Below are 15,133 nucleotides of genomic sequence, written 5' to 3'. Positions count from 1 at the left end.
GGTGAAAGAGGGACTACAGGAAAAGGAAAACCTACTGTTTCAACTGTGTCAATATTTTATGGGTTTGGCTTCGTACATCAAATACAGTTCAATTAAAAGCAGCAAATTTTTTTATGACTAGGAGACTTTGTGATTGGCTGAGTTGTTAAGCTATATAATTTTATGACTTGATAACATAATGGTTTTTTAAGCCATATGAGACACTTGATTGTTCGGTGTTAGATAAACTATGATTTAAAGAGCATGGACACTGATAGGAAACAGACAAAATACCTGCAAAACAACAATCTGCAGTAACTTATTTACTTTTAACAAAAGCTCTTCACAATCACGTTACAGCCCTAGATATCAGAAAAACATACGTAAGATTCATTATGACAGGTGGAAGCAGCCTGTACTGGATACAATTAGTTCAGTTACTAAATAGGCTGAGGCCGCACCAGAAGGGGCCTGGAACCAGCTTCCCCTAAAGCAAAAGTTAAATTCTTCTCTTTTGCAGACAAAAACTGAACAAGTCAGCTGCATTGTCTGGCAGACCTGAGTGCCACAGGAACTGGAGTGAATCTTGTATGATTTGCTATGGTTTACAAGAAAAGTTATGAAACAGTTGGCACTACTTTACATAACTTCCTCTATAAAACTCTTTTAGTATTTACAAAGGAAAAAAAACAGCTGGTACCAATCACTATTGCGCTGAAGTCAGTGCTGAACTTGAATAGAGGCCCTTAACGTGAAAGAACAGGGACACAGTGGATTAAAGTCTCAGCCCTTCATCACTGGAAGGCTCAAAACTTGGTCTAGGCAATGGGAGAATTAATCTTATTTCAGTTCTTGAGTGGACATTTGCCTGCCCCACAACTGGCAACTTAAACTCAGAAAATGCCCCAAATGAAAAAGCCTGACATGATGGAAGCAGCAGAAGTGGAAAAAACAGAATGCAGCAGGTCAAAATTATGGACCACTGATACCATTTGTCAACAAAAAGGGTAGGAGGGAAGAGTCAGGAAGTTAAAATAGTGCCTATCCACATTAAGCTTGCCTGCACCCAGCACCAGCGATCGCACTTTCACAGGACCGTAACAATCCCCAAAAGTAAAGGCAATTACAGCTCAACTTCAAGTCTTTGTAGAAGTTATACATGGTGGACCCCGTGCCCTTGATGTTTTCGGGGTACACAAATGTAACACTAGAAAAGATAGACTGTGCTCCCCACCACAGTCCTACACTTCCCAGCCAACATTAGTACTTAGAAAAGGCACAGAACTGGTTTTCTATCAAGAGGAAGCTGATCTGCACTGATGCTCAGACAGCTACACAGTTGTTCCTTGATCTGATGCAGCTCAATACTGTACTGAAGTGAGACCACACCTTCAGCAGTGTTTTCACCCATGTAGATGAACTTGTTTCCAGAGTCAAAATGTCTGGTTTTATCCCATTAAAAATAGGAATGGCTACTCACTTGGCTACAGCCAACAAGACATGAGGGTCATGCTCACACTTCTTCAGAGCATCCACACTTTTAGTCTTCCGCTGTGGTCTTGCCTCAAGGAAAATTGCTTCCGACCACAGGATTCCTACAAACCAAAACAAGAAGATTCTGATTTTTATTAATTCTGAGATTGAATAGCACACTGGAGGGAAAACATGAAGAAGCTGTAAAATGTACCACCTGGAAGCAGTTTGAAGAGGTTGACAAGGAACACTGAAGTCCTCTCAATGACATTTACTGTACGCTGCTGCCAAACAGACCATTCAGAGTAGGCCAAGAAAAGGCGCTCTAACTGCCCACAGAAGTTTAAGGTTACACATCCCTAGAGAATTCCTCTTTCACTGCCAAAAGCCAAAAAGGAAATATGCTCAAAGGAGCATGAAATTTTCTGCTTCACATGGCAGCCAACCACACCTGTGGAACACTCAAGAACTGTGGAAACCTTTACACCTTGTCAGTCTCACCTCTGCCACGATCCCATCAGGTGGTTGAGTGCAACAGCTTCCTGTGAGTGGCAGCCATGTATGCACCACAGGTAAGGCTACAATTCTGTCATGATCTATTTAGTGAAAGTCATGGAGAGGTCACGGGCCATAAACAAAAATTTACAGAAGCAGCTGTGGCCTGTCCCTGTCTTTTACTAGAAACATTCCTGACAAAATAGGGGAGGAGGGGCCAGCACTCTCACTCTTGCCTGCAGTGGATGGGAGCTGCAGTGATCTCCTTTCCCCAGTGGCTGGGAGCTGGATGGGGTCCACCTCTGCCTTCTTCTAGGGCTGGAGAGCTGGGGTACAGAGAAGCAGCAACATCTAGGGAACTGTTGGAGGTGGGAGCTGTCAGCGGGGAGCTCTGGCGTCCCCACGGTGGCTGGACTGCTTTGGTGTACATGTGCGTGTATACATACACAGTCTCACTCTGTTCTGATTTCTCACACTACAAAGCAAGAATTTTCCCTGTCTTTTTCAGGACCGCTCTTTGCTTGTGGAGTATTTTTGCTACCAGTGCAGGAAGAAGAGCCCACAGCCTGACCTGAGCACATTTTACGAGTATTGCGGTATTCCACAGCAGAGATAAAAAGAGAACCTTTCCCCTCCTCCCCTCCTCAGAAACAAATGAAGAAAAGCTGTTCTTTCTCAAGATTATTTAGCAATGTAGTTGTTACAGGGCTGTTATAAAACAGACTACGAAGGGAACTCAGCAGCCATGAATAGCAGGGAAGGAGGTTCCAGATGTAGTTCATGCCAAACAAAAAGAGTTTAGAAATGCTTGACCTAGTGGGAGAGTGGCAGCCAGAACACTTGTATTCTAGTTCTGGCTCCAACACTGATCTGCTGTGTTATCCTGGGCAAGTCACTTGCACAAAGTTTTCCCCACCTGTAAAAATGAGATAATATTTACTTATCCTATGGAAGCATTACAAGATGCAATGTTTGTACAGGTGCTCAAATATCACAGTGATAAAAGGAATCTTATACATTCATATAATCCAGCACCAGGTTCTCTAAGACAAGCTGAACTTGAAATTTATTGCAGGCCCTCCTAGTATGGAAATTCTGTAGCAGCATCAGATACTTATTCTCACACTTACTTAAATCTTGAATTTAAAATGTAATACAATGAGTACCCAATGTTTGTTTTGACATCAAATTCATTTCTTTTACTCTCCCACTGAATTTTAAGGTTTTGAATGCACCACATACTTTTCTATTGACCACACAACTGCACTGTAAGAGATGCTGGGGGGTGGGGGTGTTAAGGGAAGTTTATGGTTTTTGAGAAGTTGAAAGGAAGTAACTCAGGTTTTCTGATGCCCTAAAAGGCTTAGGAGAATGTTTACCTCTTTATAAAAATAGTCCTAAAATTGGATATTTTTGCCATAAGGATCCGTAGTGAAACAGCTAACAACTTTTTGTTTTTTGCCACCAAGCTTCATATTTTAATATCCTTCTATTTTGAAGTGCTTATTTCAGGCTGTTGAAGATTCACATACTGCATTCGTTAATATTTGGCTCACATTTTTAAAATTTGCTTTGCAGCCAATAAAGACTGAATGCCTTTCTAAAAGATATGCTCATGTTACTTGGAAATCACCGAAGCAAGCACAGGGTGAAATTCTATGGTCTGTATTATGCTGGAAGTCAGACTAGATGATCATAATGACTCTTTCTAGCCTTAAAACACTATAAACCAAATACGGTTAGAAACAATTGTTTCAATTGAAATTTAGACTCTGGAGCACCTTCAACTGGTAGATTTTGCAGCAGATTCTGTGGCTGCAGAAGCATATACAAAAAAGGGACCTTCTTAAAAACAAGCAGGCGCAAGTTAACAAAGCATTATTTGTGATGCATTATCACTCTACTAACCACTCATCATTGTTACTTTACTTATTTACGAAGTTTCCCATTCAGTAGTTGGCCTGCAAGTGCACACAAGGCCTGCAAGTATTAAAGCAAGTCAAATTTCCACAGTAATAACACTATTAATGTACTTTGTTGTAGCAACTTTCCCCAAGGATTTCACGGCACTTTAATAATAATTAAGCATTTCCAAAGCTCCAGCAGGATATGCAAGTAAACCCATTTATCCATTTTAAGCCCAAACAGATAAACTAGATTACAGGAAGTTATCACTGAATGACATCAAGCAAAGTAAACCACATGACTTTACTCACACCTACCACAAAATAGGTGAGCTTCATTATTTTAGACTTAACATTTTGGTGACACTCTACTGATCCATGGAAATCTGTTGTGGATACAAACTCATTAAATCAGTTTAGAGGTACAAAACCTAGTTCTTAGATAAAAGGCAATTGCTGTAACGTTTTTCTAAAGAAAACTTAAAACATATCCTCATGCTCAGTCAAGGTGCTAACAAGCTTCTATATAAGGAATTCTATGCGCACCTCATTGTGAAAGATGCAAATAAATCTCATCATTCTTCCACTAAATCACATCCCGCTGAACAGTTCTACTCCACAAATGATCTCTTTTATCCCACTGTGCTTTTACTCAACCTCAGAATACAGCACCAACATTCCCTCTAATTTTCCCATGACACTGTGGAATTAAATTTGTTATATTCATCAATATCAAAACAGTGTGTGATGCATCACCTCCAAATTTGTGCTGTACAAAACAATTCATTTGGTGGGGGTGGGACTGAGAGGTTCAGTGTGTGGGAGAGAGCTCAGGGCTGGGTAGAGGGTTGGTTCCTCTCCCCAGCCATGATAGGTCCAGGGCTGGGAAAAAGAGGTGTTCCTCCCCACTGCAGCCCTTGCAGGTGTGGTCTTTTAAAGCAGAGCCATCATCATTTTAAGTCTCAAAACCAAAAGTCACTTGTGTCCAAGACACACACTCAGAAAAGTAGGAACCACATACTGGGCACAGGCCTGGTAACGAAGCTCAAGCAACACTTCAAGAAAACCTGTGAAGAATCATGCCGTTCTCTTCTGGCAAAAGCATCTGGGACTTCTAAAAGACGTGCAACATTTTTTACAAAAGGAAAATATGCCACCTCCCTAGAGCATATCATAAAATTACCCGTACATAAGACAATGTGGTTAGTAGAAACATCTTAGAGAGACGAGGAACCTCATATCCTTCAAACAAAAGTAACTCAGTTTCTCCTTACCCGAGTTGGGACATTCCTGCAATGCCTTGGCCATCAGTGTATTAGCAATGTTCTTTAGTCCAGCTCTGTATTCTAATCGCACAGACTCTAACCTGGTGTGAAAAAGACACCATTGTCAACATCTCAATCCAGTGACTAAGAAAGCAGGAGCCAACCCACGAGACATTCCATTTGAAGGACATGGGACTTGTTAAAAACACATGTACCAGTGCTCTACACAGGTGCCAGGTGACTAATTTTGTTCATTGTGTGAAATGTGTTCAGCAGAAAATCATGAAAAAATCATTGGCTACTATAATTTTTCCATCCAAAGGGTTAAAAGATAATTGTGACCTATATTTTGTAACAGTCACCTTAGAAAAAAGCATTTTGAGAAGACTGAATTACAACAGAAATGGAAAAACCTGGTTTCAGAAAGTTTGTTTAATCTACAGTTTCATTAAAAGAAAACAATCGGCGATCAACTGCACTCCCAAACATGTAACATTATGGCAGCTGTGCCCTAGAAGAGCACCTAGGGGACTGCAGGTGCACAGAAAGGAACTGCTGTCCCTAAAGTGAAACAGAGATACTCAAGATTTCCCTCTGGACATGTGCAATAAACAGTGAATCCGTGCTTGAAGCTGGGGAAGGGTGCAAGGTGGTCAACATAAAGACTACATTGTCCCTAACATTTATGTGCACTCAAGTTCAGCTGGGCACTGCTCACCAGAGGTCTGGATTCTTAGGATTCTTCAAGCGAGACTTCTCCAAGATGGCTCTTGCTCTGGTCAGTTGCCCAACTTTTTCCTCCAGCCTGGACAGCAAGAGCCACAGGGGTATGGAATGGGGACACTTCTTCAACTGTTCAAAAGAAAGCAAACAAGAGTTTGGGGCAAGAGGGAGAGAAAATGACCATGGAGAGTGCACAGTGTTGCCTGCAGAGCAACATCCAGAGAAGTGATTGCCCAGTGAAACCACCTCTGGAGTGTGTGGAGGAGAGGGAAATGAGAGCCACTGGTTTAATGTGAAATTTTTCACCACACAATGCAAGGTACGTTACCAAGCAGCCTTAGTGCTATGAGGAAACACACCATGACTAGTGTAGTTACAGTCTTATACTGTGCCTGGAGATGAAAAAGTGCTACACCAGGAGAAAAGAATCTGGTATCCAAAGGTAGGGCTCCTTTGACATTGATATTAGGTCACTTTTAGCCTCCCAATAACTAACACGTCCACACATCATAATTTTAAGAGCATTCATTCACATCACTCCAAAGAAGTGTTCCCTGTAAGTTGAGCGCTTGAGCGGCTGCCCAGGAGAGATTCAGTTGCTGCCCAGCTGATTAGCAGAGAGTGCTGACAGCCACCCACTTGGAGGTGCCATGTGTTTCTATTGGTGGTGCACAACCCTACATGTCTAGGTGCACATAAAAATTATTCCACCCATAGATGGAAAAAATTAGAGGAAACATTGCTCCTAAGATATGCCCTGAATATATTTGGTGTATATGGCAGCGTGCATCTTACTGGACGCGAATGTCTCTCTTTGGACTACATATCTTCTCTTCTTGCACTTTGCTCCTTTTAAAAGCTATTAATGAATACTTTTATTGGTAGCCATTAGATTATTAAATAGAATTAAATATTTTAAGGGGGGGGGGGAACGACTTAAATTTCCACTCTCCCCCACCAAGAACAAGCATATGGCCAGCTTCTGCCTAACACTGTCAATATACCCAAAAGACTAGGTAACTAAATTATAGCATAACCCCAGTCAATGTACTTGGAGGCGTGGTCTGATGCTTATACTATAGAGCATGAATGTGTGGCAAAGATGAGATTAAAGACTCATATTGTTCTCCTTCTCTGGAGCACCTGGCATTGGCCACTGTCGGCAGATGGGATACTGGGCTGGATGGACCTTTGGTCTGACCCAGTATGGCCATTCTTATGTTCTTATGATGACGACAGCCAGTGTTTTTTTTTGTGCTGGTATTTGCCAATACTAAATACCAGCATCTCAGCGGCCCCAGCCAGGGGACTGGCTGTGGATTGGGAACAGGGAGCCAGCTGAGTACTGGCTCCCATTTTTTTAAACAAAAAAAGCACTGATGACAATGATTACTAGTTGCCGAGAATGATCACCTTCTATGGGAGTTGTAGATCCTCAGGTGGCCAATAAGGCCACAAGTTTTATTACAGTGTTGCTTCCAGGTACAGTAGGAGGCTGTTGACCATGACTGGAAGCTTATCTCTAATTCCTCGTGTTCTCAGCTTGTCGGCTGCAAGTTCAATATGCTGGGAACCATGGCGTAGGACTTCTCTACATTTTGAGCGATCCTGGGCAAGTGTCTCCCAAGTGTCAATGTCAACAGTGCAATACCATTTTACATAGACATATCTGAATGTACCAGAGATATGTAACTCAGAATGATCTTGGAACAAATGTCACTTTAATGGGAGATAAAAATCTAAACAGAGATTTTGGTTTAGATGTTCACCCTTCCCCTCATTCACATGGCCTAGCCATTCCTACCATAATTATACTATGTTTTTAGCAAGATGTCAGCATTCAGCAAACCAGTCTGCCACAAAAAGATTCCAACAAGTTCTGACTTTTGCTTTGAGGAAGATAGATAATATGTGATTTCCCCATTCTGGAGGCATGAAGCAGACCTGGTATCATGTCCATCCTTACCCCTTGATTATAGGCTTCCCGTGCTCTTTCTATTAGCTCATCTTGCTCTTCTATCTGCCCTTTCATCATCCACAGCTTCGGGAAGTCTTCATAGTGATTCAGGGCTTCCTCACAGAGCTCTTGGGCAGCAGCAATGTTCCCGAGCACCCATTCCAATTTCACAGATTTCATAAAGACCTGAGGCAAGACAAGGTGCTTTATAATTAGCAATTATTGATCCACTATAGAGTCTTTGTTCCACAAACATATAGCTATTACCCATGCAGACGAGGAGCAGACATGTGAAGACATGAAAACTGAGGCTAACCACGCCGGGAATCAGCAACAGCTAGAGATCAATACAAAAGAGACCGAGAAGTTGGAACAAGACAATTAAACTTAATCTTTGTCCCGACTGAAAGCAGAGTGCGGACAGTGATATTAAAGAAGAGTTCCAGGCACAAATTTTTTAGCAGTAGAGGAGCACCTGAATATGAGTTTGCTCACTGGCTTTCCTACCACACCCCACTTTCCTTTTCCAGGTCTCTACCACAGTTGTAAATGTGGCTCTCCCAGGACACCCCACCCCCCACCCTGCAACGTTCTAAATTCCAAGCCTAAGGACTGTTAAGTACTGCGTTCATTTCTTTCCTCTACTACCTAAGAAGGGCCATTATTGAGAGGTGATGTGCTTATTGCTGGTCCACACTGTGGCAGACTAAAGCCTAAAATCAAATACTGACTGCAAGATATTTAGATACAATTAGCTTCCCACACCCTCAAACACCCTCAGTGGCCCATACAAGGAGCAACTGCATGGAATCTTACATACAAACATTTCATAACCCTACTGGCAGGCAGAGAGGAACATCTGAAAGATCAAGGATAACAGCAAAACTCTTTAAATGAATTTTTGCTTTATTTTCCCCATTACATAAACAAGACCTATTTTGTTTGAAGGATAAGATAGGAGAATGTTTTAAAATGGCCAAGTTGAGAGTTGAAAATTGGCAAAGTAACTTTTGACTGCAAATAATATTGCTAGCTACATCCTGCAGATTGACACACCAGTGTAGTTTTACACCACAAACCAGAATAATCTGCTGTTTTAGATAACATGCCTGTTGCAGAATCTCTAAAATATGTCATGGAAATTCTTCCCTTCAGATGGGATTGTTTCATTTTTTTAAAGTGAGCAGTTAAATGAAAAACATGCTTTATGCAACATGACTATTACATAAACTGTCAGCTGTAACTGGGAATTTCTTAACTTTTGCCATCTGTGTAGCAATTTAAAATTTTAATTGAGCCTAGTCTCTGTTCCCATAATACATTTATTGCTTGTGCATCAAGCTGGGGAAGCACTTTAACAAATCAGCAATGTCCTGGCAAAACACAAATAGCAGGATGCCATCTGGAAAGTCTCTAGGGCTATGGAAGTGAAGGAACTCCCTCTTCTTCCCTCCCTTCTCCCCCACTCCAAAAGAAGCCGGTCTTTCCACCCATCACATGTTCTTACTCTGGCTGTGGGGGCATTACTACGTGCTTTTGCCAGTAACCGCCTCGCTCTTTCATATTCATTGTTTTCAGACTCCAGCTTCACGGCAGCCAGCCAGATCTCTTCACTGTTGGGGTTGGCCTACATGAACAGAGTGACATAGATATACTCTGAAACATCAGAAGATTAAATCCTTTGTTTAGTTCAGATTAAAACTGTAATCAAGCCCTCATCAGTCAGCATAGGGATTCTTCTAATTCAAGGTCTTCTCAATCATCTATGGCATTTTAAGGTCACAAAGAGTTCTCCCGAACAGACCCACAATCCAATGATCTACACAAGCATAGGAACTGGACATTTAATTTCTAAATTGTTCAGAAGAGTTGGTCCTTGAATCTTCTTCTGAACCACCAGTTAAAGTAGTCAAAAGATTATAAGGCTGACACAGGGACTCTTACTACCCCTCTATTTAGTGCCTGGCAAAACAAACCCTTGACCCCTGATTGGGGTCTGTAACTGCTCCTGCAATACAAACAACTTCAGGGTATAAATGTTGGGGAAGGTTCAGAACTCTACGAACAATTAAAATTCCCAGAACCTCGCTGTGGAGTCAGAAATCAGTCACCTCCAGTAAGAACGAGTCTCTGCTTCCGAGGGCCCATTCCCTGCAGCATCAGCACTATGGTGCACTCCACTCCTTTCAGGCAAATTTAGGAGGAAGTGAACCACTTGCTCATTCTGAGGAGACTGCTCACTGGAGAAACTGGGCCAAGAAGGGCAATTGGGAAAGAGTTATGCTCTACTGGGTTGCTATCAGCTTGCTTCTCTGTATTACTTGGGAAACACAGAACCAAAGAGGAATGGGAGCTGTACCATTTTGAAAGGCTGACTTTGCTGCTGTGGAAGTTTAAAGCCTTCTGGAGAAAGGACCTGCTCACTTGCTTTGCTCTGTCCATCCTGGCAATTCCCAGAAATTTATGCATCTGCCACATGCTTAAGTCTGTCAACCAAAGGCTACACCCACCTGGAAAGCTAGGGCCAAAATGCTTCTGGCTGCAGGCACATCTCCAGCCAGCCACTTTGATTTGGCTCCCATGAGCCACAGCACTTCTGCTTTAGGACAGTGAGCCACAGCTCTCTGCAAGAGGGCCTCCAGTGATTCCCTGAAACAAGAAAAAGTGAGCCATGAGCATTCATTTATAAAGCACTCATTTATAGTGTCAGACCCTACTTCCACTATTACTCCATGTTATAAAAACTTACAGTTGAAAAGTACAATGTTGTAAACTTTAATAAACCATGTCACAAAGAGGAGGGGATGGGTGCTTTTCCCAGGAAGTTTCTAAAATCAGCTTCTGAAAAATGTTCTATAAAAAGTGAACCATTGTTAAGATGCCCTCATGTGAAGCAAGTGTTTATGGAGACAACCCACATATAGCTTGTGTGTCCTGGAAAGTACTAGTGAGCTGAACAGTAAACCTTTACTAGATATGGCAGCAAGTGTGGCAGAAGTCTTTTCCAGCATTATTGGCTAAAGTAGCCTGGTTCACACTGATAAGAAGTTATGCTTTCAGTAGGGTAAAATGCATTTTACAAGTGAAATGAGGGGGCTAAAAGTCAGCCATCACCAGGAAATTTGAAAGGCTACTGACAGCAGGGCGAGGGGAACACGTTCAAGCATTTTTTCCAACATTATCAGCTTAATCCCAGGTCCCACAATCAGTTACCTACGAATAGTCCCATTTACTTTAATGGCATTACAGGTATGTGTTTGTAAGATTGGGGCTATAAACATTGTCCCCCTTCCAAGCTTTCTGAGGAGAAAATATTAAATGTTTGTGACATAGCACGAGCTTTAAGATAAGCCAAGTCACAAATACCTTTTTTTGTTTTGTTTTCTTAATTTCAAGAGAGATCTTAATCAGAACATTTATTTGGTACAAATGAGCACTTTTTTTAAATTAAAAAATGACCGAGGACCTCTGCACACAAACACTGGCTCACCGACCAACTGATGCAACTGAGAAATTTAAAATGAAGCAATTGCTACATTTTAGTGACTTACCATCTAATATTCCCATCACTCCCAAGATGTCCTTTTTCCAAGAGGCTTAACCCCACTTCGATATGACACCCACCTAGGCTACATCTACACTATGGCTAGGTCTACACGTGCCCCTTCCTTTCAAAAGGGGCATGTTAATGAGTAGGTTCGAAATATGCTAATGAGGCAGTGCAATGAATATGCAGTGCTTCATTAGCATAATGGCAGCCACAGCGATTTGAAAGTGCGGCTATTCGAATCGCACGTTGCCCAGGGAGATGGGACCTTCCGAAAGGACCTCCCCCAGTTTTCGAAAGCCGTCCTTCCTATCGGAAGAAGGGCTCTCGAAAACTGCGGGGGGAGTGGGGGGTCCTTTCGGAAGGTCCCATATTGGAAGAAGGGCTTTTGAAAACTGGCGGGGGGGGGGGTGTCCCTTTCGGAAGGTCCCATCTCCATGGGCGGCGCGCAATTCGAAAAGCTGCACTTTCAAATCACTGCGCCCACCTTTATGCTAATGAGGCGCTGCAGATTCATTGCAGCGCCTCATTAGCATATTTCAAATCTGCTCATTAACATGCCCCTTTCGAAAGGAAGGGGCACGTGTAGACCCAGCCTTTGAGATAAATTCAAATGTATTATTACTGATTTTGTAACGCTGGATTTTATAAATTTACTTTTGTCTATCCTCACCTCCCCTTGTACTCCTCACAAAGTCGACTTATTGCTGCTACTCTCATCGGCAAACACTGACTGCTGCAGCAGTGCATTGTGGGAATCTATCCCACAGTTCTCTCATCCCTGTAGCATTCCAAGCATGTTTGCTGGTATTTGACATCATTTTCCCACATTGCATTGCCCTCACTCCCCTCCTGTGGTAAGGAAACATCCATTTCTCCAGTCGGAAGGAAGAAAAAGTAGGGCATTAACAAAGATGGAAAAGTTAACAGAAATCACTTTCTTCTGTAACTGAATTATCAAGGATTTTATAAAAATCAGCCAGTGTGTGTCTTCTCAACTGGCCATCTGCTGAGTGTCCCCTCCCTTCTTTGATTGCATCTGATCCCTGAAAATAATACAGGGACAAAGAAAAGCATGAAGAAAGAGTTGATAGTAAAGTTTGTGAAAAAAGAGAATTGCTAAGGGAGGGTTTTTGGGTTCCCAGTTCATTATACAGCTTCGGTGCATAATCTGTACGATGAACTTGTCCTCCACCCACTGGGTGAAGAGGTGCCAACTTAGAAAAAAAGAGGCTAGAACAGGCTAGGAGAAAAGATTTTTGTCTTCCCTCTTCACTACACAGAAATTACCAACACGGGGGATGGCAGCAACACCCTGAACACCTTAGCCACAGGTCCTAGTTGGGGCAGGTTTCAGAGGGGGGGCGGGGGGGGCAGCTGAAGTAGTCCCTCTGTGCAATGGCAAAACCCCAAAAATCTTCGCTGCTGGGGGAGACTTCCCTGCTGGCGGCAGAAAGGCCCCAAAAATGTTAGCTGCTGACGGAGACTTCCCCCGCAGCCGCTGCAAGCCCTCAAAATTCTTTCCTGCCCACAAAAGCCAGGACATGGTGCTGCCTGGCAGCATGGTCAGCACCCAGAACAGCAGGCATGGCCTTTTGTTGGGTTGGGAGCTAGCCACATGATGCGGCTGGGCATGGGAAAGACCCTGACTGCACGGCGCCTGTGGAGGAGGGAAGGTGGGACGGGCATAAATGTAAACCGCTGAGAAGAAGTGTCTCAGCCTCTTATGCAAGCACGACCCCCACCACAGCCTTGCTGCCAAGTGCTGCAGCAGGACAGCAGCTGGTGCCGGGCAGCACAGAAAAAATACGAAGTGCAGAGAGAGAACCACAAACTCCATCCTGGGGTTATTTGTAATGTGCAGATGCGCTCACAACACTAGCAGCAAAGAAAGACATTTCTCAGGCTCTCACACAAACATGACCCCAGAGCCACAGGCTTCCTAGTCCCAATTTGAAATTTACGGTCTTCCTGTTACCTAATTCCTGTGCACCTAGAGAGCAGCGGCCAGAGCAGAGCACCGTGGGGCATTGTGGGTTACATACGGGAAACCTCTGGAGGCTAAAAGATTCAATTTTAAGACATGGTGCTTCCACCATGGCCTTTATTCAAACTTTTAAATTCACACTTGACACTACACCCAGCAGGTTCTAACGACATTATGATATTGATATTAGTACTCCCTAACTCGAGCTCTTGGTATTTACCTGAAGAAAGTCACATGGTAACATTGAGCTAACTGCCTTAAATTCGAATTTATCTCGTAGTGTAGACGAAGCCCAATAGGATTTTTAATGACTTCACATCAGTAGCAGGTTTGTCTAACATAAGAAATTAAACCCAGCTCTGCATGAAACATCAATGAGTTTTCACCAGTTCAGAGGCTTTCTAAACCCTCTGTTATTCAATAGTTTATGGTCAATTTATTAGTTTCGCTGCCTAAACCAATCCCAACCAATACACTTTAGGACTGTAAGAACACCCTATAGGTAGCATCAGAAATGTGCAGTGTATGTACCTGGTTCCATGGTTCTTTTCAAAGTAGGCTGCTCGCAACCAAACACTTTTCTTGCTTGGGAAAACTTGTAAGGCATAAGCGTAAATTGCCCGTGCACACTCTAGGGCATTGTGAGCAACACACTAGAGAAAAATGAAAGAAGGGGAACAAATCAAAAGGGAGTCAGTAGAGTGTCCAGCTATACAAAGTGCAGGGAAGAATTATGCACATATCAATGGTGACACAGACCTCAAGGTTTTAGAAGAATTCTGTTGCATGGTATTTACCAAATCCATATATAAGTAACAGGACACACGTGAAGAACAGTCACTTAGTAGAAATTAAATATATACTAGATTTGGAATAATGTTTCACTCATGATGGGATTCTCATGAGTCCATTGTGTGGGGAACATGCATACTAATCACTTTTAATTGGGCTTGTACTCTAAAGTCACTCAGGTGATTTTTAAAATCCAATGTTTTTTAAATTGGTCCTGTATGCTTGTATATAGAAGTCACTGGGGAGCATGTTGACGTGCACATATGGTTGGCAGACTCAACTCCTGGTCAACATATTGAAAAAGTAGCTTTGGGAGTTTTATAAAAGTAATACTGGTAATTTGGCTGTCAGTGCATATTTAGTGTGACAAAGAAGTCTAGTCAGATTATGCAAACATTTGAGTCAGAATTTTCAAAAGGAACCTACAGAAGTCTACTACCTAATTCACTTTGGTTCCTTTGACAAATGGCATCATAGCTTACAATATCTGCTCATATTACTAAAAACAACTGCAAGATTCCTGAACAGCAGTCTCTGCTTCACGGAGGCCAGATCTAGAACAGCAAGTCTGTGGCAATTCAGATTTGAGACATGCTGACAGAACTCAGAGACAAGCTTGCACCTGTGTGCACCTGGCCCGTGATGTCATACCTTCATTTTCACAAAAACAGATCTATCTTCCCAATTGTCAGTCCCTTTCCCCTACTGTAATTCAAAGAAAACAGAAGGGCCATAATCAGACGTACGCTATCTGCGTCCTCCATCCAGGTATGTTTCCTATCTTCTTCTTCAATCCCAATCCCAATCACAGCTCGCATAATAGCTTGACACGTGGCCACACTCCCAGCTTTATCACACTCCTCAGCATCCTAGAGATAATGATAGTAACACTTAAGACAGTCTTATTTCAGCCTGAAAAGCTGCTAGAGGAGACAGTACATTCTACAGCGGCCTTTGCACAAGAAGATGACCGATAAACCTCTCCAGTTTGGAAGGGTTCTCTCTACATTT

At 42.6% G+C, this 15,133-nt stretch overlaps 1 protein-coding gene across 1 annotated transcript in view; it reads right to left on the bottom strand.

Moving 5' to 3' along the window:
• PRPF6 (pre-mRNA processing factor 6) overlaps positions 1–15,133 on the bottom strand; it is a 42,027-nt gene that overhangs the window by 3,430 nt on the left and 23,464 nt on the right. Inside the window, exons 12-19 of the mRNA XM_075011600.1 lie at positions 14,869–14,991; positions 13,862–13,983; positions 10,307–10,445; positions 9,304–9,423; positions 7,806–7,982; positions 5,835–5,968; positions 5,126–5,217; positions 1,460–1,574 (exon numbers count right to left, since the gene is read on the bottom strand). Of these exons, the coding sequence (XP_074867701.1) occupies positions 1,460–1,574; positions 5,126–5,217; positions 5,835–5,968; positions 7,806–7,982; positions 9,304–9,423; positions 10,307–10,445; positions 13,862–13,983; positions 14,869–14,991 (1,022 nt within the window). The remainder of the gene's footprint in view (positions 1–1,459; positions 1,575–5,125; positions 5,218–5,834; positions 5,969–7,805; positions 7,983–9,303; positions 9,424–10,306; positions 10,446–13,861; positions 13,984–14,868; positions 14,992–15,133) is intronic.

The sequence above is a fragment of the Carettochelys insculpta genome, chromosome 17 (assembly GCF_033958435.1).
Source record: "Carettochelys insculpta isolate YL-2023 chromosome 17, ASM3395843v1, whole genome shotgun sequence".
Lineage (NCBI taxonomy): Eukaryota > Metazoa > Chordata > Testudines > Carettochelyidae > Carettochelys > Carettochelys insculpta.
Note: the sequence above shows the minus strand (reverse complement) of the source record. Positions and strands in the feature narration are given on the sequence as shown.